Source organism: Oryzias latipes, chromosome 7 (assembly GCF_053564925.1).
Source record: "Oryzias latipes strain Hd-rR chromosome 7, Olatipes_Hd-rR_3.1".
Lineage (NCBI taxonomy): Eukaryota > Metazoa > Chordata > Actinopteri > Beloniformes > Adrianichthyidae > Oryzias > Oryzias latipes.
In genome coordinates, this window is record NC_136243.1 from 1,721,835 (window position 1) to 1,744,815 (window position 22,981).

General features: G+C 42.2%; 1 protein-coding gene across 2 annotated transcripts in view; it reads right to left on the minus strand.

Annotated features, from left to right (window-relative positions):
- The window catches only part of pex10 (peroxisomal biogenesis factor 10), a 22,513-nt gene extending 15,249 nt beyond the window's left edge, over nucleotides 1-7,264 (minus strand). For both annotated transcript variants that reach the window (XM_078950017.1, XM_023957100.2), the window contains exons 1-3: nucleotides 6,990-7,264; nucleotides 598-678; nucleotides 130-527 (exon numbers count right to left, since the gene is read on the minus strand). In XM_078950017.1, coding sequence (XP_078806143.1) covers nucleotides 130-527; nucleotides 598-678; nucleotides 6,990-7,101 — 591 coding nt within the window. In that variant the 5' untranslated portion in view covers nucleotides 7,102-7,264. The remainder of the gene's footprint in view (nucleotides 1-129; nucleotides 528-597; nucleotides 679-6,989) is intronic.
- Nucleotides 7,265-22,981: the final 15,717 nt, after the last annotated feature.

The window sequence follows — 22,981 nt, forward strand, 5'->3', positions numbered from 1 at the left end:
GTATCGTTGCCATGCCCACAGTTTAGGAGGCAAAGTTGTGGTTTAAAAGACACATTTCAGATGTTTTTTATTGGCCGGGATCCGTCACGTGCCTTGCCCCCCCCCCCATGTGGTGCATGAAGGACTCACGTAGCTGATTCCAGCCGCTCTCTTTGACAGGTGGTAGAAGGAGCTGCTGAGGTAGAAGAGGGTGGTGTGGAGGCGGTGCACAAGCGCCACAGTCTGCTGTGCGATGCCCACAGCTGAAAGCCACACCCTCCTCTGCTCCCCTGTCAGTAGGCACACCCCCCTCTGCACCCACAGCCTCAGCCAGCAGCTTAGGCCCCACCCAGCCGATGCTGCCCGCCGCCTGCCATCCTGACTGCCTTCCAGCTCGTTCTCCAGACACACCAGCAGCTTGTCCAGCAGGTACGGAAAGAAGGCATGGAACAGGACAAAGAGACTGCGCCTGGCCCGGGAGGGAATCTGCCGTTTGGAGGGGTCCACCTGCACGATGTTGACATACTCCTCCCCCAACGTCTGAAAACCTGTGAGGCCAAACCCACACCTGAGTTGCGTCAATAGAGGCCGCCTTCATGTCTGACAGATAAAGCTTACCTGAGAGTGTGGTCAGACTAAGGTAAGTCACGTCAGACAGAAGCTCCACCTCCTTCCTCCAGTGCAGCCAGAGTCTGGATCCTAAACACACACCAGACCGCGTCAGCTCACTGACCCAACACCTCCTGATGGAGGAAAGAAAGCTGAAAATTTCAGGCCCTCAGACAGGTGTGTCCGGTCTGCTGCTGAGCTCCTGGACGTGAGTTCAGCCAATCAGACGCTTGGAGGGCAGAGGTAACTGAGAAGAAGCAGGGCAGTGGCACCAAGAACAGTCTGGACCAGGGTCCCAGAATCCAGGCCTACATGTTTTCCAACCAACCTGACATTGAAGCTCCTTATTGGCTAAACACACCTGATCCAGGTAATCAGCAATAAGGCAGGGATTCTGGAAAACCAGCAGGCCACCGGCCCTCGAGGCCTGGATTTGGGGACCCCTGGTCTGGACAGTCTGAAGAAAACTACCAACCAGGAAAACTTAAAGATCAAAGACGCCTACAGATGGATTCAAAAAACAAAAAAATATGGACCGTCAAACCCTAAAGACTTTGTTAGTCAGTTAGAATTGCTGCATTTCAGAATGTTTAGAAAGTCCCATCACAGTAAAGGTTTTCACTTTGACGGTTTCACGGCGGTCCTTTTGACTGCTTCAAACTTTTCAGCATCAAAACTGTTACAAAAATAATATGAACCAAAAGGACCCTGACTTTTCCTAAATGTGTGTGTGTTTTATTCTATCATTGTTTTGTGATAAAAATGTCAAACAACAATTTCCCAATCTTTCTCTCATTTGTTTTTCTTTGTCCAGTGACGCTAAAATCTATTTGAAGCCTCATTTTAAACCCAAGATACTAAAATGACTGTTAATGTTCAATCAGAAAAGGCCAGATAGATGACTGTGAACAAACTAAATCAGGCTCTAATGTTTTGGTGACTCAAACCTTATAGGTATTTATCAAACAGTGTCTTGGTGCCTTTAGACCTGTTCTCCTAATATTCTTCGATGTTTCAGTGTTCTCCAAACTACAGTCTACACAGAATGACCACAGCAGTCAGAATGGTCTAGTTGTGGAATTCCGGGGGCCGGCAAAATGGCGGCGTGACCGGTTTGTTTATATCGAGCTCCGAGCACCTAACTTTTTTATTGAGCTTTTTTGAAGCAGCAAGATTTTGCCTTTTCTCTAAAACGACCGGGGAACGTTGTGGATTGAAGTTTTTGGATACTTTTTAAAAATTCCCACCATTCAAAATGCCAAAACCTCCTAAAAGAAGCGAATCTTCAAAAGAAAAACAAAGCTCCGCTACCTTGTTACTAGCCGACGAGCACGACTACTCCGGCAGCAGCATGGACATACCCGTGACTTCAGAGGAAGAATTTCCTTCACTCCCAGTGACCCCAAGTAAGCCTCCTCTTGCTAAAAGGCCTACTTTGCCCTGGTCTATGAAATCGGATGAAGCAGTCAACATGCTCGCCGATCTGATCAACTCAAGAAGCGATGCTCTTGAAAAAATGGTTGAAACTGTCCGTTCCGAAATTAAACTCATAAATGACAAAGTTGATGCTATGGAACAACGTGTGGAAAAAAATGAGGAATATACATCGAAATGCTTGGCACGGGTTGCAGATGTGGAAGCTTATGGTCGACGATGGAATCTGAGGCTCTACGGTCTTCCTGAGGCTGAAGAGGAAAACGTGCGTGAGGAGGTGATAAACATTCGCCAGCATGTTCTGCCCTCAGAAAAAAAAAAGTTTCCCGATGCTGTTGATGTCGCTCATCGGATGGGAAGAAAACGCCAGGAGGACCCGAGGCCTCGAGGGGTTCTGATCAGATTCATCTCCCGGCGTCTGAAGGAAGAGGTTTGGAGAGCGGCCAAGAAGAACGGGTTTCTCCAAGCCAAAGGCCTGCACTTCAACGAGGACCTAACTAAAGAGGACAGGGAGAATCGGCAGGAGCTGTGGCTGAAAATCAAGAAAGCACGCGAGGAGGGAAAGGCGGCTTACTTCGTGGGAGGCCGTGGATTTATTAATGGATCAGAAATTCACCCGTGATTAAAGAAAGGAAAGAAAAATGAATGAAGAAGAGAGATTTTTTTTGTTTTGTTTTTATTTTTTTTGTTTTTCTCCAACCATGTGAGGGGTCCAGTATGTTCTCATCTGTATTCTCAGGACATTTTCCCCCTCCCAAATCCCTTTTCAATTTTTTATTTGAGATGATTCCCTCTTGTTTTGTTTTTATGGGGGGGTCACAAAGGAAGGAGGAAGAAGGGGCGGAAAGGAAAAAAGGGGAGGAAAGGGGAAAAAAAAGGAGTTTAACATTTTTTTTTCTCCTAAAGCTGCTAAAATTTATTTTGGTGCTGTTCTCGATATTGCACTGTTTGTTAACTAACTTTATAGTTTTTATAAAACAAAATCTTTTTTCTGTGTGTTGTTTATTGTTCTAGTTAATCTGTTTACTATCTTTTGTTTCTTTTAATGCCAGGGGGCTACGCAACAATGTTAAACGCAAAGCTTTATTTCTTTTTGCTAAGCAGTTTCAGTCAGATCTCTGTTTTTTACAGGAGTCTCATTCAATATCTGATGATGTCAAATTCTGGAAGTGTCAATGGGGTCATTCCTTGTGGTTTTCACACGGTACAGAGCGATCAGCTGGGGTAACGACTCTAAAAAAATAGGTTTAGTGGGGATATTTTACTTACTGAAAGTGATCCATCAGGTCATTATATTTGGCAAATACTACAATGTGATGATAATATTGTTATTTCAGCCAATATTTATGGATACAACACTGTCAAAGAAAATGATCAACTTCTTTTCTCTATAGAAAACCTATTGTTAAAATGGTTAGAAAAATTTCCAAATGCTATCATGTTGTTGGGGGGTGACTTCAATAATGTCCCAGATAATAATGCAGATAGGTGTCCTCCTCGTGCGCCGGATGGAAGCAACACCGAGCTAAAAAAAATTATGGAGAAATTTGACCTCCATGATATATGGAGAAGGAAAAACCCTGATGTCAAATGCTTTACATGGAGTAACAAAACGGGTACAAGTCAGTCCAGAATTGACTTTTGGTTGATCTCAAAAAGTGTTGCCATAGATCAGATTGATGTAAACATTTGCCCCACTCCTCTTACAGACCACAAAGCCATAGTTATTATGATAAGGTTTACCACCTCTAAGTCTTATGCCACTCATTCAGCTTATTGGAAACTTAATAGCTCTATTTTATTGAATGACAATGTTAAAAAACAAATCAAAAGAGAAATAGCACATTTTTGGTCTAAAGCTAACATAGACAAGAAATAAGGTTTACACTGGGAGCTTTTTAAATTTGAAATAAGTAAATATCTCAGAAAAGTAAGTAGTGATAAAGCTAAAAGTAGAAGAGCACATGAAGCTAATGTCATTTCAAGAATCACTCACTTGTGTCAAAATGCAGCTGACACACTATCAGATGAAGATAAACTCCAACTCTCCAACCTTCAAACTGAACTGGATCATTTATATCTTCAAAAAGCCAAGGGAGCTTTTGTGAGATCTCGATCAAGATGGCTTGAAAACGGTGAACAAAATTCACATTACTTTTTTAATCTGGAGAGACACCATTCTAAAGGTAGTAGCATTCACAGAATTAATATAGATGGAACTATTTCAGAAGACCATACAGTCATTTCTAACTATTGTTGTGATTTTTACCAGAAACTTTATAATTCTAAATTTAGTCAAGTTTCAACAGATGCCTTCATAGATTCGTTAACAGTTAAGACCATCACTGAAAGTGAAAAGGAGCAATGTGAAAGCATGATAACACTTGAGGAAGTGCAAAAGGCCATAGAACAACTTAAATCTAATAAATCACCAGGGACAGATGGGCTGACTTCAGAGTTTTATAAATGTTTTGCTGAGGATCTGTCTCCCTTTTTACATCAAATGTTTCTAGAAAGTATAGATAAAGAACTTCTTCCTACGACATTGACTCAAGGCCTGATGACATTAATTCCAAAATCCGGAAAAGACCCATTGTTCTTAGATAACTGGCGTCCAATATCACTACTCAACAATGATTATAAGATCTTTGCAACAATCTTGGCTAAGAGACTAAAACTGACACTGGACTCAGTAATTGATGAGACCCAGTCTGGCTTTATGTCAGGAAGACATATAATGAATAATATCAGGCTAGTTTTGGACATTCTTGATCATCCAGACATTATAAATGACAATGGTTTTATTTTATTTCTGGATTTTTACAAAGCATTTGATACCGTAGAACATAAATTCATTTTTCATTGTCTTAAAAAATTTGGTTTTGGAGAATACTTTTAATCAGCTATTGTTACATGATACAAAAACTGTAACAGCTCTATTAAATTAGCAGGTGGCACCTCTCCCAGATTTAATCTAGAGAGAGGAATTAGGCAAGGTTGTCCAGTTTCTCCGTATCTTTTCCTTTTAGTTTCTCAACTGTTAACAGATCACATTAAATCCAGTGCAGTAGAAGGCATCAATCTCATTGACAAAGAACTAATCATTACTCAACTTGCAGATGACACTACACTTTTTCTAAAAAATGAAAAGCAAATTCCTGTTGCTTTTGACGTTATTGGGACATTTTCAAAGGCATCCGGTCTTTGTCTGAATGTGAATAAATGTGAATTAATGTCAATTAAAGAATGTGCTGCTACCACTTTGAATAATCTTCCAGTTAAATCTGAAGTGAAATATTTAGGTATTTTAATAACAAAAGACCAACATGCAAGAAGCTCCCTAAATTTTAACCCAATAATAGAAAAAACACAAAGGAAATTGAATCAGTGGCTCTCCAGAGATTTATCTTTGAGAGGAAGGATTTTACTCAGCAAAGCAGAAGGTATTTCCCGCTTAACATACGCAGCTTTGGCTTTCATGTTGATGATAAAATTATCAAAGAAATTGACAAAATGCTTTTTAATTTCATCTGGAAAAACAGAACCCATTACTTAAAAAAAAAAGTTCTCATGAACTCCTATGACAAAGGTGGCCTCAATTTTCTCGATTTTTATACCTTAAATAACACATTTAAAATTAATTGGCTGAAACAACTTTTTAGAAATCCCAGCTCCATTTGGAACACTATACCTCTTCATATTTTGTCTAAAGTTGGTGGTGTTGATTTCTTTCTCATGTGTAATTATGATGTATGTAAAATCCCACTGAAGTTATCTGCATTTTATCGCCAAGCCTTCCTTTCATGGTCCCTTGTATACAAACACAACTTTTCACCTCACAAATATTCTATCTGGAATAACAGAGACATTTTATTTAAACGTAAATCACTCTTCATAGAACATTGGTTTCAAAATAAGATTATTTTTGTGTTTCACAACCAGGGCTTACTTTTACCTTATGAGGAATTTCTATCTAAATTTAACTTCCCTGTTCCCCCTTTAGAATATGCTAGAGTGTTTGGAGCTATTCCCTCTGGTGTCTGCATGTTATTTAAGTTCCAACACAGAGTTCATGTTGAGGAGCCTTTTCTACTCTCTCCCATTAATACTCCTGTGGGGAAAATATGTCTGACTGGTTATCCCAGGAAAAACAACAAATCCATTAGAACATTATTTCAAACGAACGTTGTTTCACTACCTCGTAGCATGTCTTATTGGAACATGTTTGTTGCAGATATTGCATGGAAGGAGGTTTGGCAAATACCCAATAAATTTTTAATCACTAATAAGGTTAAAAATAGATTTAAGTTAAACATTGAGACACTGTGTAGTTTTGGTTGTAATTCCCCTGAAACAGTTATTCATCTTTTCTGGTATTGTCCCAAAGTGAAGGTGTTTTGGCAGAAGTTGTGTGATTTTATTAATGATAAAATTGATTCTTGTTTTGTCTTATTCTGGAAAGATGTCTTGTTGGGTCTAATATCAAAACATATGCAAAAGGACTCTGGTTTACTTTTAAATCTTTTACTCATTTTGGCTAAATTCCATATCCATAAATGTAAATTTTCTGGTAGAAAACCCTGTTTCACTGCATTCCTTTCTGATTTAGCTCAATATATCAACAGTAATCGAAATTCAGAGAAGCAAAAAGCAATCAGAACATTGTCTGTATGTGATAGATTCAGTATTTTTTCATAGAGTTTAACCCCCTGGCTTATTTATATTTCTATTCTTGTTCCTCTGTATGTTACAGATGTGTATTTGATATATGCTGTTGTGTTTGTTTTATTGCATACCTAAAAGTACTTTCTTGTAAAATGGCATAATGTGCAATAAAGTTGTTAAAAAACAAAAAAGTTGTGGAATTCCGGTCATTACTTTAACTTCCGGTTCAGAAAGAATTTGTTTCCTCCCGAGAGTTTCGGGAGCACATCCGAGTAGTTCCGAAACCGTCCGAGCGTTCCTACCTGCCAGTGTCTGAACAGCCTCGTTTGCATTGTTTCTCAGAACCGTTCGGTAGTAGTCGTCCTTCTGACAGGACCGAATCAGCTGGGCCTGGTTCGCGGGAGCGAGCGGCATCGTGAGCGCATCACACAGAGACGCGCGTGCCCGCTGAGGACTCCTGAGCGGGCGGACGCAGAAATGCGAGCCGCTCGCGAACACTCGTGGACACCGACCAGCGGACCTGCATCAGGGCGGTCCGGGGTCCGGGTTCAGCCCACATTGGCTCTCTTCTTCTTCTAATAGTGACCGGCTGTACACTCGTGTGTGTAATGCTGCCCCCCCCAGGTGTTCATCAGAATTCTACCAAACCAGTTCCACGGAGGAAATGAATGACTGCTCGTCTAACTAATAAATCAAATCACACACTGACACAAAGGATTGAAACGAAAAGGGGGAAATATTCAATGGTGGAGCTGTTTATGCACATGTCTCCTTTCTTCCCTATACTTATTGCAATTGTAAATGACATGGGTTATGGACTCCCGCTCCCCACAATCACTAAGCCCACTGTCATGCTGGTTGATTGGAAACAAGCAGTCAGCCAGGCCACAGTGTACCAGGGGCCTGTTTCAGAAAGGAGGTTCAACCAACTCTGAGGTTAAACTTGAACTCTGAGTTGGTCTATTGAGAGATTAACAACTCTGAGTTTTCTGTTTCAGAGAAGCTGATCCGAGTTAGGTCAATCAACTCTGAGTGGACTGATTCGGAGGTAAGCGTGAGCACCGCGACTATAAGAAGCCATTATCAATGGAGCGCAGATATCACGAGTCACCATGGCAACCGTGAAGAAAAAGAGGTCTGCGTATTTTTCTCCAGCTGAACTTGACGTGCTGCTGCAGAGTTACAGTGAACATGAGCACATATTCCAGAAGAAAAGCAACACATCTGCATCTGCAAAACAGAGACAGTTAGCGTGGTAAAACATAGCTGCTCAAGTTAATGCGCAAGTTTGCATTTAAATCATTGTTATAAAATATTGGCTGTAATAACTTTTTAAATAGCGTAAGGTGTGAAATAAAAAATGGTGATATTTAGGTGTACTTTTGAAGTGTTATTCCTGGTGTAAATGCATGAAATGCTGCATAGTGTACAGAACCAATCGGGGGGGAAAAATGCATTTAACGTTGATAATGTTTAGAGGACTTTTTTGTTAACCTTCCCCTCTTGGTCAGTTTAATATTAATACATGCAATTGTGTTTTTCAAAGTGAACTTTTGTCTACCCTTGTATTGATCAAGTGGTATAGGTTTATGTGGGATTAAGAAAGTAAGCAGTGCTAGCAAATTGTGTTTCCAAAAAGTAATTGTTACATTAATCTAATTCAATGTCCCTGATTTCATTTTCATGTAGATGCAATCCTGCAGGAATTAAAAGAACATGGCAGCAGCTAAAAATGAAGTATAAAAACATAATTCAATCAGGTCAAATTTGAGCATGTCATGGATGTAGGCTTTGTTGACAATATTTGACATATGAAACATCTACATAGCAATACATATCTAATGTTGTTTTCATTGTATATATGTAATTGACTGCAACGAAAAACGGTAACGCTCAAACAATAACGTATGGGGAAATGACAAAAACTCGAGTCTAGGTCTCAAAATCCTCGCACGACGTAAATGTAATTCTCTATGAATTAATGCAGCCTCCTCGTCTATTGGGTCATCCAAAAAAGGACAAGCCATTCTTGTCACTTAGAGAGACGGTAATTTGGGCAATGAAGGTTAAAGCGAAAAATACCGCTTCGTCTTTAAAAAGGGGAGGGGACCGGCAGAAACTTTGAGTTTAGAGAATAAAACCTGCTCCCGACCAGGTTAGGTTCACAGCATAAGTAACCATGGACACTGACTCCGAGTATAAGTTACCTCTCTTTCAGAAACGGGTTTGACTTACTCTGCTTTCTCTGGTTTAACAAACCTTCCATTCTGAAACGGAAAACCCAGGGTTTCCCTGATTTCAGGGTTAACGCACTCAGAGTTTACACTTAACCTCCTTTCTGAAATAGGCCCCTGGGTTCATGTCCGAATTCCCACCCTAACCCCTACTTAGTGCACTATATAGTGCGTTCCCCATTTTGTGGAGCTGTCTAAATCTACAATTCCCAAATCCAGTGCCCTAGAAATTTTCCAGAAGTTTCTGTGAAAAACAAGTGAACATCGATGCTCACTAGATTGGTGAATATAGACCACAATGCACTGCATCGGAACAATTTTTTCCAAAAAAAGCATTTAAATGTGATTTTTTATGAAACATCAACAATTATTCCTTCAGAAGACAGTGGACTCATAAATAATCGTCGCTAAACGCTCAGATTAACTCGATTTTAACTCAGTGAAATGGATGACGTCATATCCGCCGTTTAAAAAAAAGTTGCAGCATGGTGTCTGAATTGCTTTTAAAATTCACGGCACTACACAGTCCCACATTACATCGTTTTAGTAGTTAGGGTGGGAATTCAGAAACGAGAGGAGAAGGGATTTTGAACTCTATTGAACAAAACTACAGCACCCCTAAAAGGCCATTGAAAAAAAAAATTGAAGTAAAAAAAAAACTAACTGGTGCTCACCAGTTATTATTCTATTTAAAAAAAATGTTTATTATTTGATGCTACCTGTGCAAATATTATTCACGATTTCAAAGTGTGTTTCTTTAACTTTTGGGGGAATATAAAGTTTCATGAATTCGTTTCTTAATTTAGTAACAATATTTTGTTCAGATTTTGGCAATATATTATTTTTGTTATGTTGTTCAAGAAATAATCTTTCAATGACCAATTTTTGACAAGTGTTGTTGCATTTTTTGTCCATAAGATGGCATCCTTCAATTGATAAAGAGGCTAACTGTGGTTTTATGATGACATGTGTCATTGTGTTCCTTGTTAGAAATACAAATTCTCATGGAAGAGTATTAAGTACATTTAAGAATTCTGAGATGGGATGATTGAAGTTATGGTTTTAAAAAAATTGCTCATGATTTAATAAATTACTATCCGTGTCCATCAGATCAGTTACCGACTGGTCATCCAAACCATTCAGCACAAAACAAGGACTTGTTTCTGTGGAGGATATATCTGTTGTTCCAAATAATAATTGAGGGTGGTGAGAAATTATGCACATACAATATTTTCCAGTATAGCAGAATTTGTTTGTGGAACTCTGATAACGCTATAGCGAGCTTATTAACATTAAAATCACTAATAAGTCAAAACTTTATCCCAACTAATTTGTTAAAAAATTTCGGACACAAAACCAGAAGGACTGGTTGTTTTTGATCCACAATTTAAACCAGTTTATCTTCAGGGTTCCGTTAAGGCAGTAAGAATCAATAACTTTGAGACCACCATCTTTAATTCTTCAACCACATAGTTCTTTTTCATGTAATGAGGCTTGTTTCTCTAAATAAAAATAGTCTGGTGACAAAGTTTTGTCTTGTCTTCAAGTTAACTCGTACTTACCTTGTTTCCTCGCCTCTCCCTCACTTTTCCACGAGTGTCCAACCGGTTACATTTCTCTCCAGAGCAGCCAGATCCAACTCACTCCACGCCACGACTCCTGCCACGCTACGCTCCAGCCACGCCACGACTCCCGTCTCGTTTCGCCTCCAGCCACGACAAAACTCTTGCCACGGCAAGACTGCTGCCACTGGCCGTCCACCTTCCAGTTATGAACTCGAAAAGACTCATATGCCTTTCCGTTGTGGAAAAATACATCCTTTTCGTCCTGAAAACATCCTGAGATTTCTTCCTGGTTCCAGCGTCTGGGTCTGCTACGTTACTCGTATCACGACATGACCCTTATTAAGCTTTGTGGACTTTTAGCTGAGTTAATAAACCTGCTGCATTTGGGTGCAACCGTCTGCCTGTTCTTGTGACCAAACCACTGGAGTTTCTTGTGGTTATCAGGTCTTGGCTAATTGAGTATGGCTTGGACATTACCATGGTCCATCCTCACCTTACCCCCCATGTGAACCAGGCCCAAGAACGATGTGGTAGAAGCGAGAAATTCACAATTCTTATCCTTGAAATACAGTTGGTTCTGAAGTAAACATGCTGAATGTGTTCAGCCATGGATGTCCTAGGATATCCTAGGATATAGTTCAGTAATTTTTGAAAAAACACCAGGTGCGTTGGTAAGACCAAATGACATGACTTGATACTCAAAGAGACCCGAGGGAGTGTTGAAGGCTGTCTTCCATTTGTCTTTTGCTGTCATTCTGACCAGATGGTAGGCATTGCATAAGTGAAGATCTTGGTCCCCCAGAGAAGTTCAAAGGCAGAAGACATAAGAGGAAGAGGGAACCTGTTGTGAATAATGATCTGGTTCAGGCCTCCGTAGTTGATGCATGGACGTAGTCCCCCATCCTTCTTATTAACAAATAAGAAACCCGCACCGGCAGGGGAGGAGGATAGATGGATCAGGCCTACCGCCACTGACTCTCTGATGTATTTCTCCATCGCCACTCTCTCAGGACCTGACAGGGAATACAGACAACCTCTTAGTTGTGACGTACCTGATAGTAGGTTCATGGGGAAGCAATGATGAGGATGTGACCTTGTTAAAGACCACCTTGAGTTTTCTGACCTGATAAAGGAGCATTCACGGCATGAAGGCAGTTGTTAGGACACTCAACCCAAGACCTTTCGGGACAACCAATCAATCTGAGGGTTGTGTTCTTTCAACCAGGAAGGGACTTATTGGAACTATGACAGTAAAAAGTTAGAGTTTGTTGGCATGATGCAAAGGAGGAAGATAGAATTACTGTGTGTCCAGAAGCTGTTCTATCATGGTGGAGATGAGAAGAGAAATGGAGAAGTTATCTTAAATGAATAATCTGTTAGGAGTGTTGTGGACGTAAAAAGAGTGTCAAATAGAGTGATAAATCTGAAGATAGAAATGGAAGGTGTAATGTTTAATGTTATTAGTGGGTATGCCCCACAGATGTGAGCTGGAGAAGGAGAAATTCTCGTTGGACCTTGATAAAGTGAAGATGAGCATCCCTAGAAGTGAGAGAGTTATCAAAATCTTTTCTGCTTGGTAAACACTCCCTCATCTCCGACATTAGCTGAGGTGAGTCCTTCAAGAGGTCCAGCCATGCTGCTAAAATCTCAGATGAACTGTCTGTAGAAATGTTCAACCCAAGGAACCACTGAAGTTGTTTTCATCCAGAAGGAACAGGCCACTCAATAACTGCTTTAATCTTGGCGTAGACCAGAGGTGGTGAACACGCGGCTCTCGAGCCGCATGCGGCTCTCGACCAATAAGCATGTGGCTCTTTGCGTCTCATTACATTGCGGCGACCTGGGGGTTAGCCCCGCCTTCAGCACCTAAGACTTATGGGAAGTGGGGAATCTTGGGTGTAAAGTTCCTCACCATGACTATGGGGCCTGTAAGCAGAAGTGAAGTCCATGCTGTTTGGCTGTTTGTGGTGTGTGCAAATACGTGGGCGTTGATGCCGGTGAGGAGAATATACTGTTTGCTCCTCTGATTACATCTCCCTCTCTGAGACTGTTCACAGTCGTACTGCATATGAAGCACGGAAAGCTCGGCAAGGCAGTCAATTAATTAGCAGCTCGGCCCTCGTCTCCCGCTACACTCACAAACCAGTCAGGTAGTTACTATGTTGTCTATATTGTACTTCATTTCATACGTACTTCCCTCCAAAACCACACTCAAATCCATCAGAGGGTATTAAAAATAAATAATAAATAATAATAAAAGTAATTTGGCAGTGTGTGTGATTTGATGCTGCTCGCGACACATAAGTGACCGCCAATCATTTGCGCGGGTTACGCCCAATGCCTGAAAAAAGCAGACTGTTACCCTCATGGTCAAAATGGCTTAATTCAGAGTATAAATATAAACACAGGACGTTCCTGGAAGAATGGGAAAATTCTTACGTTTTTATTGAACGGAATATCAAGTCACTTCCTCATCTGACACAAATTGTCTCCTTTATTAACAAGTTGAATTTTTTCAAAGTGCACATTCAAAACGGCAATTTGTCCCGTTTTCCTTCTTAGCGGAGAAGAAAAGAAAAGTTATAAAAGTAAAACATTTTTACTGATGGTCAAAATTTAATGTATGCTGCACACATCTGAAATGTAATGCATTTAATGTGTTTATAGTGAATATGAATTACTTAAACACCAGAAGGATGCTCTGTCCAGATGTTTCTGTATTTGTTGGTGTAAGAGGAATGTTGATGAGTTATAAAGAATTACGTGTTAAATACTGTAGGATAAATGGTGAAACATTCAGTTTCATAATCGTAAATCTGACTTCAGAGGAGTCAGTGCCTCACTAGCCATCAACCTCAAGGCACGTCAATGAGTATTTGTGTGTGTCAGAGAGAGGCAGAGAAAAGATAGATAGTGAGAGAGGTGCCTGTGTGTGTATGGAGGGGGTATCTGACCTCCAGGGTAGTTGCTGTGTTAACTCTGGCTAAGCTGCAATTGATGTGTGTATTGAGGGTGGACACTTTCCTATACATAAACACAAGTACAACACTTGCTGTTGTATTGTAGGGAGAGGAGTGTGTTATGGAAAATTATATAGCTTTAATTGCGTGTTTGTGTGTGTACGTCTTGGCAGGTCAGTGTGTGGTGTGGCTCTTTTTTCTCAGGACTATCGGTTCTGTGAACCTCCTTCACACAAGTTCGGACCTCATAGGGAAAGCAACATCAGACATCTGTCTTTCTCTACACACTTGACATCCCAGTCGAAATACATAGACCAGCGGGCTCTCCATGGCTTGTTGTCGGGACATGGAGGTGGCGCAGACGGCGGAAGGAGAGGAAGCAGAAACTGGACCGCCGGTCTTGCCCTATGCTACGGCTTAAGAATCAACCACACAAGCCACCTCTTCCAAGCCTGTATGTCGCCAACGGCAGATCCTTGGCACAAAAAACTACTTACTTACAACTACAACTCGCTAATAACAGTTATGTGCGCGACTGCTGCGTAATGATCATCACAGAGACATGGCTACACCCGGGGACACCCAACGGTAGCATGCAGCTAGCAGGCCGCACTCTTCTACGCTGGGATAGAACAAAAGACTCCGGTAAGAGCAGAAGAGGGGGGCGCTGCATCTACATACACGAGAACTGGTGTAACAATGGGACAATTATAGACAATTTCTGGTCTCCTGACCTCGAGTAAATGTCCGTTAGATGCCGGACTTTCTTTCTACCGAGAGCATTCACCATTGTGATTGTTACGGCGGTGTACATTCTACCCAACGCAAACACAAACAAGGCCCTCTCTCTCCTGCTGAACATCATAAACAAACATCAACGAGCCCACCCTGACGGCGTTCATGTTATTGCAGGAGACTTCAACAGGGCTAATCTAAAAACTGTACTGCCGAATTTTTACCAGCATGTCAAGTGTGCCACGAGGGGTGAAAACACTCTGGATCATGTTTATACCAACATCAAACATGCATACAGAGCTATACCCCTCCCCACACCTTGGGCAGTCAGACCACCTCTCCCTCCTGTTACCCCCAGCCTACACCACCCTCAGACGTAGTGGGAGGCCCACCACAAAAACTATAACGACCTGGCCTGATGATGCACTTAGCAGATTACAAGACTGCCATGAGCAGAAGGACTGGAATATGTTTCAACACCAGGAGCTGGAAACACACACAAGCACGGTGCTGGACTGCATCAAGTCTTGTATTGGAAATGTGTTGTTGTTTCTCTTTCGGCTTTTCCCATCAGGGGTCGCCACAGCGAACAAGTCGCATGGTAAACTTGGCAATGTTTTACGCCGGATGCCCTTCCTGACGCAACCTTCTCAAACCGGGCTTGGGACCGGCACAGAGGTAGAGAAGGGAACAGTCTTGTATTGGAAATGTGACTGTAGACAAAAGCATCCGGGTTTTCCTTAACCAAAAACCCTGGATGACCAACCAAGTCTGCAAACTCCTCAAAGCCCGCGACGCTGCCTTCCGGTCAGGCGACAGAAATCTGTACAGCGCTGCCCGAGCTGACCTGAGAAAGGGGGTCAAAAAAGCTAAGATGGACCAAGGAGGACCATCGAGTCCCATCTGTCCAGCAACAACACGCGGGAGGTGTGGAAGGCCATACATGACATCAACTACAGGGGCTGTCAAGTAACTACAGACGATCTGAATGCAGCGCTAGCAGAGGAGCTTAACAACTTCATCGCACGCTTTGAAGCTCCAAAACAACAGAACTGTGCCGCACAAGTCCCACCCCTTATCCCATCCAGCTGCACCAACTCCACCTCTCCAATCACGCCACTCACTGTGACTGAGGACGACGTCAGGAAGGCGCTTCTAGCAGTGAACCCCAGAAAGGCACCTGGCCCAGATGGAGTTCCTGGCAAAGTGCTTAGAGCATGTGCTCCTCAGCTCGCACCTATCTTCAGGCAGTGATACCTTCCTGTCTGAAATCTGCCACTATCATCCCAGTGCCGATAAAATCTCCCATCTCCAGCCCCCACGACTACAGAGTACTTAAATTATTTTTCTATCAGACACTGGTTTGTTTTTGTTAAACGTACCGACATGTTTTGGTGGAATACCTTCCGCCTTCATCACGGTCGTCATCAGGTGGTAGTGTGTGACGTCTTTTAAAAACAGATGATTGTGACTGTCAAACCTTGACAAGTGACTCCGCCCCTTGATGTCCATTTTTTGCTGGAGGATGTTGTTCCAGGTATGAGAGAGCAGGAAGGCCCCCTCATCCCAGTTTAATGGAAGTGTGGGCTCGCTTTCGTATCTCCACCGCATCCATTATCCATATGTAGTGTCTGTTGTCTTCAGAGGACTTTGACGGAAGGTATTCCACCGAAACATGTCGGTACGTTTAACAAAAACAAACCAGTGTCTGATAGAAAAATAACAATTTAAAAATAATTTAAGTACTCAGTATAATTTATAGACACAATGAACTTTATTGAACCCTACGACTACCGTCCGGTACCACTCACTACAGTTATCATGAAGTGCTTCGAGAGACTGGTCCTCCGGCACATCAATGATCCTCCCTCCCCCCAGACCTCGATCCCCACCAGTATGCATAGCACACAAACCGGTCTACAGAGGATGCCATCGCCTTAGCCGTGCATGCTGCGCTGAGCCACCTGGAGGAGAAGCAGAGCTACGTCCGGATGCTCTTTGTGGACTATAGCTCTGCCTTTAATGCAATCATCCCGGACATACTGATCAGTAAACTGGACACTGCCCCCCCCCCCCCCCCCCCCCCACATGTGCCTGGATAAAGGACTTCCTCAATGACCGGCCCCAGGCTGTGAGGCTGGGCCCCCACCTCTCCCCCACACGCACACTGAGCACTGGCTCCCCACAGGGCTGTGTGCTGAGCCCCCTCCTTTACTGCCTCTACACCCACGACTGCAGTCCGCAGCACGAAAGCAACCTCATTGTGACGTTTGCTGATGACACCACAGTCGTTGGACTCATCTCAAAGGGAGCCTACAGGGAGGAGGTCCTGAAGCTGGCACTTTGGTGCTCAGACAACAACTTAGCTCTGAACACCAAGAAAACCAAGGAAATCATTGTGGACTTCAGGAGCCACAGCACCGACCCAGCTCCCCTATACATCAATGGAGAGCATGTGGAGAGGGTCCACACCTTCCGGTTTCTGAGAGATGTATTCTCCAACAACATCTCCCGGACAGAAAACATCACAGAGGTCATCAAGAATACCCAGCAAAGACTCCACTTTCTGCAGGTCCTCAGGAGGCACAATCTGGACCCCAGCCTGCTGACAACCTTCTACCGTACGTCCATTGAAAGTCTTCTGACGTACTGCATTACAGCGTGGTACGGCAGCTGCACCATGGCGGACTGGGAGAGACTGCAGAGGGTAGTCAAAGCAGCTCAGAGGATCATCGGCTCCCCCCTCCCCTCCCTGTCGGACATCTACTCTTCCCGCTGTCTTAGCAGAGCTGGAAAGATCATAAAAGACAATTGCCACCCTGGCTCTAGACTGTTTGGCCTGTTGCCCTCAGGAAGGCGCTACAGGTGCATCAGATCAAGGACAAACTGCCTTAAGAACAGTTTTTTCCCCAAAGCCATAACCATCCTGAACTCACACATGCACTGACACTGACTTCTCCACACACACCCATGTCTCTCTCTCTCTCTCTCTCTCTCTCTCTCTCTGTCTTTCTCATCTTCCTCACTATGCGCATCTCATCATGTCAACACCATCTGATTATGTCCAATATAATCTCATCATGTGCAATATATTAAGTGCAATATATCTCTGCCATCATGGGAATAGCAGTTTTTTTTTTTACCTACCTCTCTGCGGAAAGTAAAACCTACTAGGCAAATACATTTTTATTGTACATTTTTCTACTTATGTAAATTGTACTTTCCTTTCTTGTGAAATTATTTTATTATTTTTGTGAAATTATTTTTCTCATGCATGTTTGCACTGAACCGTGAGCAAACATGCATCATTTCACTGTATTCGCATGTGATGCGAATTGTACATGTGTATAGTGACAATAAAGGCATTCTATTCTATTCTATTCTATTCTATTCTATTCTATTCTATTCTATTCTATTCTATTCTATTCTATTCTATTCTATTCTATTCAAACCCCTGTAGTTAATACAAGGCTGAAGACCGCAATAACACTTTCCCACATAGAAAAATCCTACCCCTGGAGATGAGAAAGGGACCAATGTTGCCTGTACTCCTCCATGGCTTCAATGGAGGAGTACTTACAGGCCATGAGCCGCGCCTGACTGACGGACTTTGGGTCACAGCTGACAGGCTGTCACTCTGCGGGTGTTCCTTCCCCGGAGCAGAATCCACAAGCGAGGCGAGCCCAGGAAGTTTAAGCTCAGTCAAAAGATTTTATTTTGGCTTATGATCAAAAAAAATTGTTGGAGTTTAATTGAAGAAACAATAAAAAGTTTAGATCATCTCTGATCCAGAGTTCTGGTCTTTTATTTCTCACTCGCTTACTTTTTTGTCCGTGACCTTTGAGTCTGGTGAGCCTAACGGTAGATGTCAGTGCTAAGAGCCACTTCTGCAACATAACCACTCATTTTTATCAACAAAACTCACAGTACTGAGAGCTATGGGATAATGTTATGGGACAGAATGAATCCACCATGCCCGACGCTCAACTTAAGGCATCAAATACATTGAAGCTTTGGTGAGCTGGCTCGCGGGTGATGGCTGTGAGTTGCAACGCACAAGACGTGAGTCAGGTGAGCCACCAGAAGTTGTTCGAAGCTGTTGCTAGTGCTTTCTGTCTCTCAAATTTTGTGGAGGAGGAATTATGGTGTGGGGTTATTTTTCAGGGCTTGGTATTGACCCTTTATTTTCAGTGAAGGAAACTGAATGCTTCAGGATACCAAAACATTTTGGACAATTCCATGCTCCCAACCTTGTGGGAACAGTTTGGAGCAGGGCCCTGCCTATTCCAACATGACTGTGCACCAGTGACCAAAACAAGGTCCATAAAGACATGGATGACAGAATGTGGTGTGGATGAACTTGACTGGCCTGCACAGAGTGCTTACCTAAGACAGATGGAACACCTGAATTCAGCGGAGACCAAGAACCAGGCCTTGTCCACAACCATAAGTGTGAACTCACTAATGTGCTTTTGAAAGAATGGTTAAAAATTCCTATGAACTCACTCCTCAAACTTGTGGACAGCCTTTTCAGAAGAATTTAAGCAATATAAAGTTCAACATTGTATTGAACTCTACAGGATAGGAATGGGATGGCACTTCAGTTCATATGGGAGTCAAGGCAGGTGAGCCAAAACCTTTGGTAATATAGTGTTACTGCAGGGTGTAAGATGCTGGCAGGGAAAGCATACATGGAGCGCCACAACCAAGTGGCTTTAATAATATGCAGAAACATGTGTGCAGAATATGAACTGGAAACCGCAAGGTCAAAATGGGAAACACCTCTAAAGGTGGTAGAGAATGAGAGGGCAAAGATCCTGTGGGACTTCCAGATCCAGACTGATAGTATGGTAATGGAGCACCAACCAGACATTGTAGTGGTGGATAAAGAACAGAGGAAAGCCGTTGTGGTGGATGTGGCAGTACTAAGCGATGGAAACATCAGGAAGAAGGAACATGAGAATCAGTTCTTCCCTGAACTTAGGGAAGAACTAGAGAAAGCTGGAAGGTAAAGGTGACAGCTGTGCCTGTGGTGATTGGAGCCCTCGGGGCAGTAACCTCAAAACTTAAGAAATATCTACAGCAGATCTCTAGAAAAACTCAGACACCTCAGTCCAAAAAAGAGCAGTACTAGTAACAGCAAAGATACTGCGCAAGCAAGCATCTTAGCTCCCAGGCCTCTGGTAAAGGATCCAAGATTAGAGGAGATACCACACGCCATGTCGCCATGTCATTAAAGCTGCAAACATCTCAGATTGTTTTCCTGAACATGACAATGAGTTCTCTGGACCTCAGGAACTCCTTACCGTAAACTACAGTGGAGACTTTAGAAGACAGAGACCGATTAGCCCGGCTCAAAACTGCCACAAGACACAAAGTACAGGCTCGCTCACTCATATGTTGGTGGCTGCTCCTGCTCTGGAGTTTTGGGTAGGGGGATGCAATGTAAGGTCCTCCTCAATGAGAAGTGACATCTAGCTTCAATCAAGAAAACAGTGTCTGAGTCCAGTGGATGAGGGCTAAAAAGAGCAAACAGGGTACAGGGTAATGGGCAAACTCACTCAGACAGGGCAGTAAAACAGAGGGGAAATATTACAAGAAGGCACCAGAAGAACTAACAGACTGGAGGAAAAGCTGACAGCTCTTTACACTCCAGCACCAGGTGGAGGACAGAGACGAGCATAAACAATACAGTGGTGGACAAAATAGTTGGTACCCCTCAGTTAAAGACAGAAAGTCCACAATGGTCACTGAAATGACTTGAAACGATCAAAAGCAACAATAAATTCAAATTTATTGAAAATTAAATAATCAAAACCAATCATTACTTTTGAGTTTTTGATTAACAGAATTATTTTAAAAAACAAACTAATGAAATAGGGCTGGACAAAAATGATGGTTCCCATAACTTAATATTTTATTGCACAACCTTTTGAGGCAATCACTGCAATGAAACGGTTTCTGTATTTGTCAATGAGCCTTCTGCACCTGTCCACAGGTATTTTGGCCCACTCCTCATCAGCAAACTGCTCCAGTTGTCTCAGGTTTGACAGGTGTCTTCTCCTAATTGACATGTTTCAGCTCCTTCCACTGATGTTCAATGGGATTCAGATCTGGGCTCATAGAAGGCCACTTCAGAATAGTCCAACGCTTTTCTCTGAGCCATTCTTGGGGGTTTTTGGCTGGGTGTTTTGGATCGTTGTCCTGTTGGAAGACCCATGACCTGCGACTGAGACCAAGCTTTCTGACACCAGGCAGCACATTTCTACCCAGAATGCCTTGATAATCTGGAGATTTAATTTGACCTTGAACAACTTCAAGACACCCTGTGGCAGATGCAGCAAAGCAGCCCCAAAACAGAACTGAGCCTCCTCCATGTTTCACAGTAGGGACAGTGTTCTTTTCGTTGGATGCTTCATTTTTGAGTCTGCCAACATAGAGCTGATGTGCCTTACCAAAAAGCTCCAGTTTTGTCTCATCTGTCCAAAGGACATTTTCCCAGAAGCTTTGTGGCTTGTCAACATGCATTTTTGCAAATTCCAGGTTGGCTTTTTTATGATTTCCTTTCAACAGTGGTGTCCTCCTTGGTCGTCTCCCATGAAGTCCACTCTGGCTCAAACAATGACGAATGGTGGAAAGAAGCCATAACTCACCTTTCTATATAAAAACTTTAAAACTCACCTTGTTGTCCGATTCTCCTTCTGGGTTACAGCATCTGGGTCACTCCGAACTATTGTCCGACGATGGCACTTTACCTTTACGATGATTGTCTATCATTTTGTTTCTAATGTCCTGGGACAATTCTCTCCTTCACTTTCTGTTGTCCATGTTCAGTGTGGTTCACACCTCTTCACCAAACAGCAACGTGACTATTTGTCTCCCTTTAAATAGGCAGACTGACTGATTATGGGTTTGAAAACAGCTGTGATGTCAATTAAAAGACATACCTGAGATCATCATGACCCCCTGGACAATTAGTTCCCAGTCTTTTACGTAGGTACCATCATTTTTGTCCAGTCCTATTTCATTAGTTTTTTTTTTTAAAATAATTCTGTTAATCAACAACTCAAAAGTAATGGCGGATTGTGATTATTTAATTTTCAATACATTTTTATTTATTGTTACTTTTGAATGTTTCAAGTCATTTCAGTGACCATTGTGGACTTTCTTTCTTTAACTGAGGGGTACCAACTATTTTGTCCACCACTGTAGGAATCACACGTGAAGTGAGTCAGGCAATTAGGTGACTGGTGTGCAGAGGGATGACTGCAGGGGGAAAGCTGCTTCACATGACAAAAGGGGGTCCAACACAGTACTTACAAGGTCTACCTATAAAGTAGCCGGTGTGTATCTTCCAATTAATAAATGACCATTTATCTCAATTAAGTTTCATGTGTTTGTTTTTATTTGTTTTGTTAGCTTTTTTAATTTAATTTTATTGGTTAAAATAAAACGTTGAGATTTCTGATTCTTTTCTTCATTTTGGGGTTGAAGCTCATTGATAAAACAGTAGGTCTGGGGCCTGTTTCAGAAAGGAAGTTCAACCAACTCTGAGGTTAAACTTGAACTCTGAGTTGGTCAATCGAGAGATTAACAACTCTGAGTTTTCTGTTTCAGAGAAGCTGATCGGAGTTAGGTCAATCAACTCTGAGTGGACTGATTCGGAGTTAAGCATGCGCACCGCGACTATAAGAAGCCATTATCAATGGAGCGCAGATATTACGAGTCACCATGGCAACCGTGGAAAAAAGAGGTCTGCATATTTTTCGCCAGCTGAACTTGACGTGCTGCTGCAGAGTTACAGTGAATATGAGCACATATTCCGGAAGAAAAGCAACACCGCTGCATCTGCAAAACAGAGACAGTTAGCGTGGTAAAACATAGCTGCTCAAGTTAATGCGCAAGTTTGCATTTAAATCATTGTTATAAAATATTGGCTGTAATAACTTTTTAAAGAGTGTAAGGTGTGAAATACTTACTTACTTTTGAAGTGTTATTCCTGGTGTAATTGCATGACATGCTGCACAGTGTACAGAACCAATCGGGGGGGAAAAATGCATTTAACGTCGGTAATGTTTAGAGGACTTTTTTGTTAACCTTCCCCTCTTGCAAACGTTGGTCAGTTTAATATTAATACATGCAATTGTGTTTTTAAAAGTGAACTTTTGTCTACCCTTGTATTGATCAAGTGGTATAGGTTTATATGGGATTAAGAAAGTAAGCAGTGCTAGCAAATTGTGTTTCCAAAAAGTAATTGTTACATTAATCTAATTCAATGTCCCTGATTTCATTTTCATGTAGATGCAATCCTGCAGGAATTAAAAGAACATGGCAGCAGCTAAAAATGAAGTATAAAAACATAATTCAATCAGGTCAAATTTGAGCATGTCATGGATGTAGGCTTTGTTGATATTTGACATATGAAACATCTACATAGCAATACATATCTAATGTTGTTTTCATTGTATATATGTAATTGACTGCAACGAAAAACGGTAACGCTCAAACAAAAACGTATGGAGCAATGACAAAAAATCGAGTCTAGGTCTCAAAATCCTCGCACGACGTAAATGTAATAGGCTCCGTGCACGAAAGTAAGGAGTTCTACTTCCGCCGCCTTGAGTGTGAGGCCGACCATTTCCGGCTTGTGACTTCTATAGCAGCGACACGGCAGATTTTGATTGCGAAAGATGGTATATTTCACCCGTTTTCTACAAGGTCTCCCGAAAATCGACGTGAACGACATCTACAGGATTGTCGACCAGTGCGTGGTTACATGGGCAAAATATCGTGTCTAAAA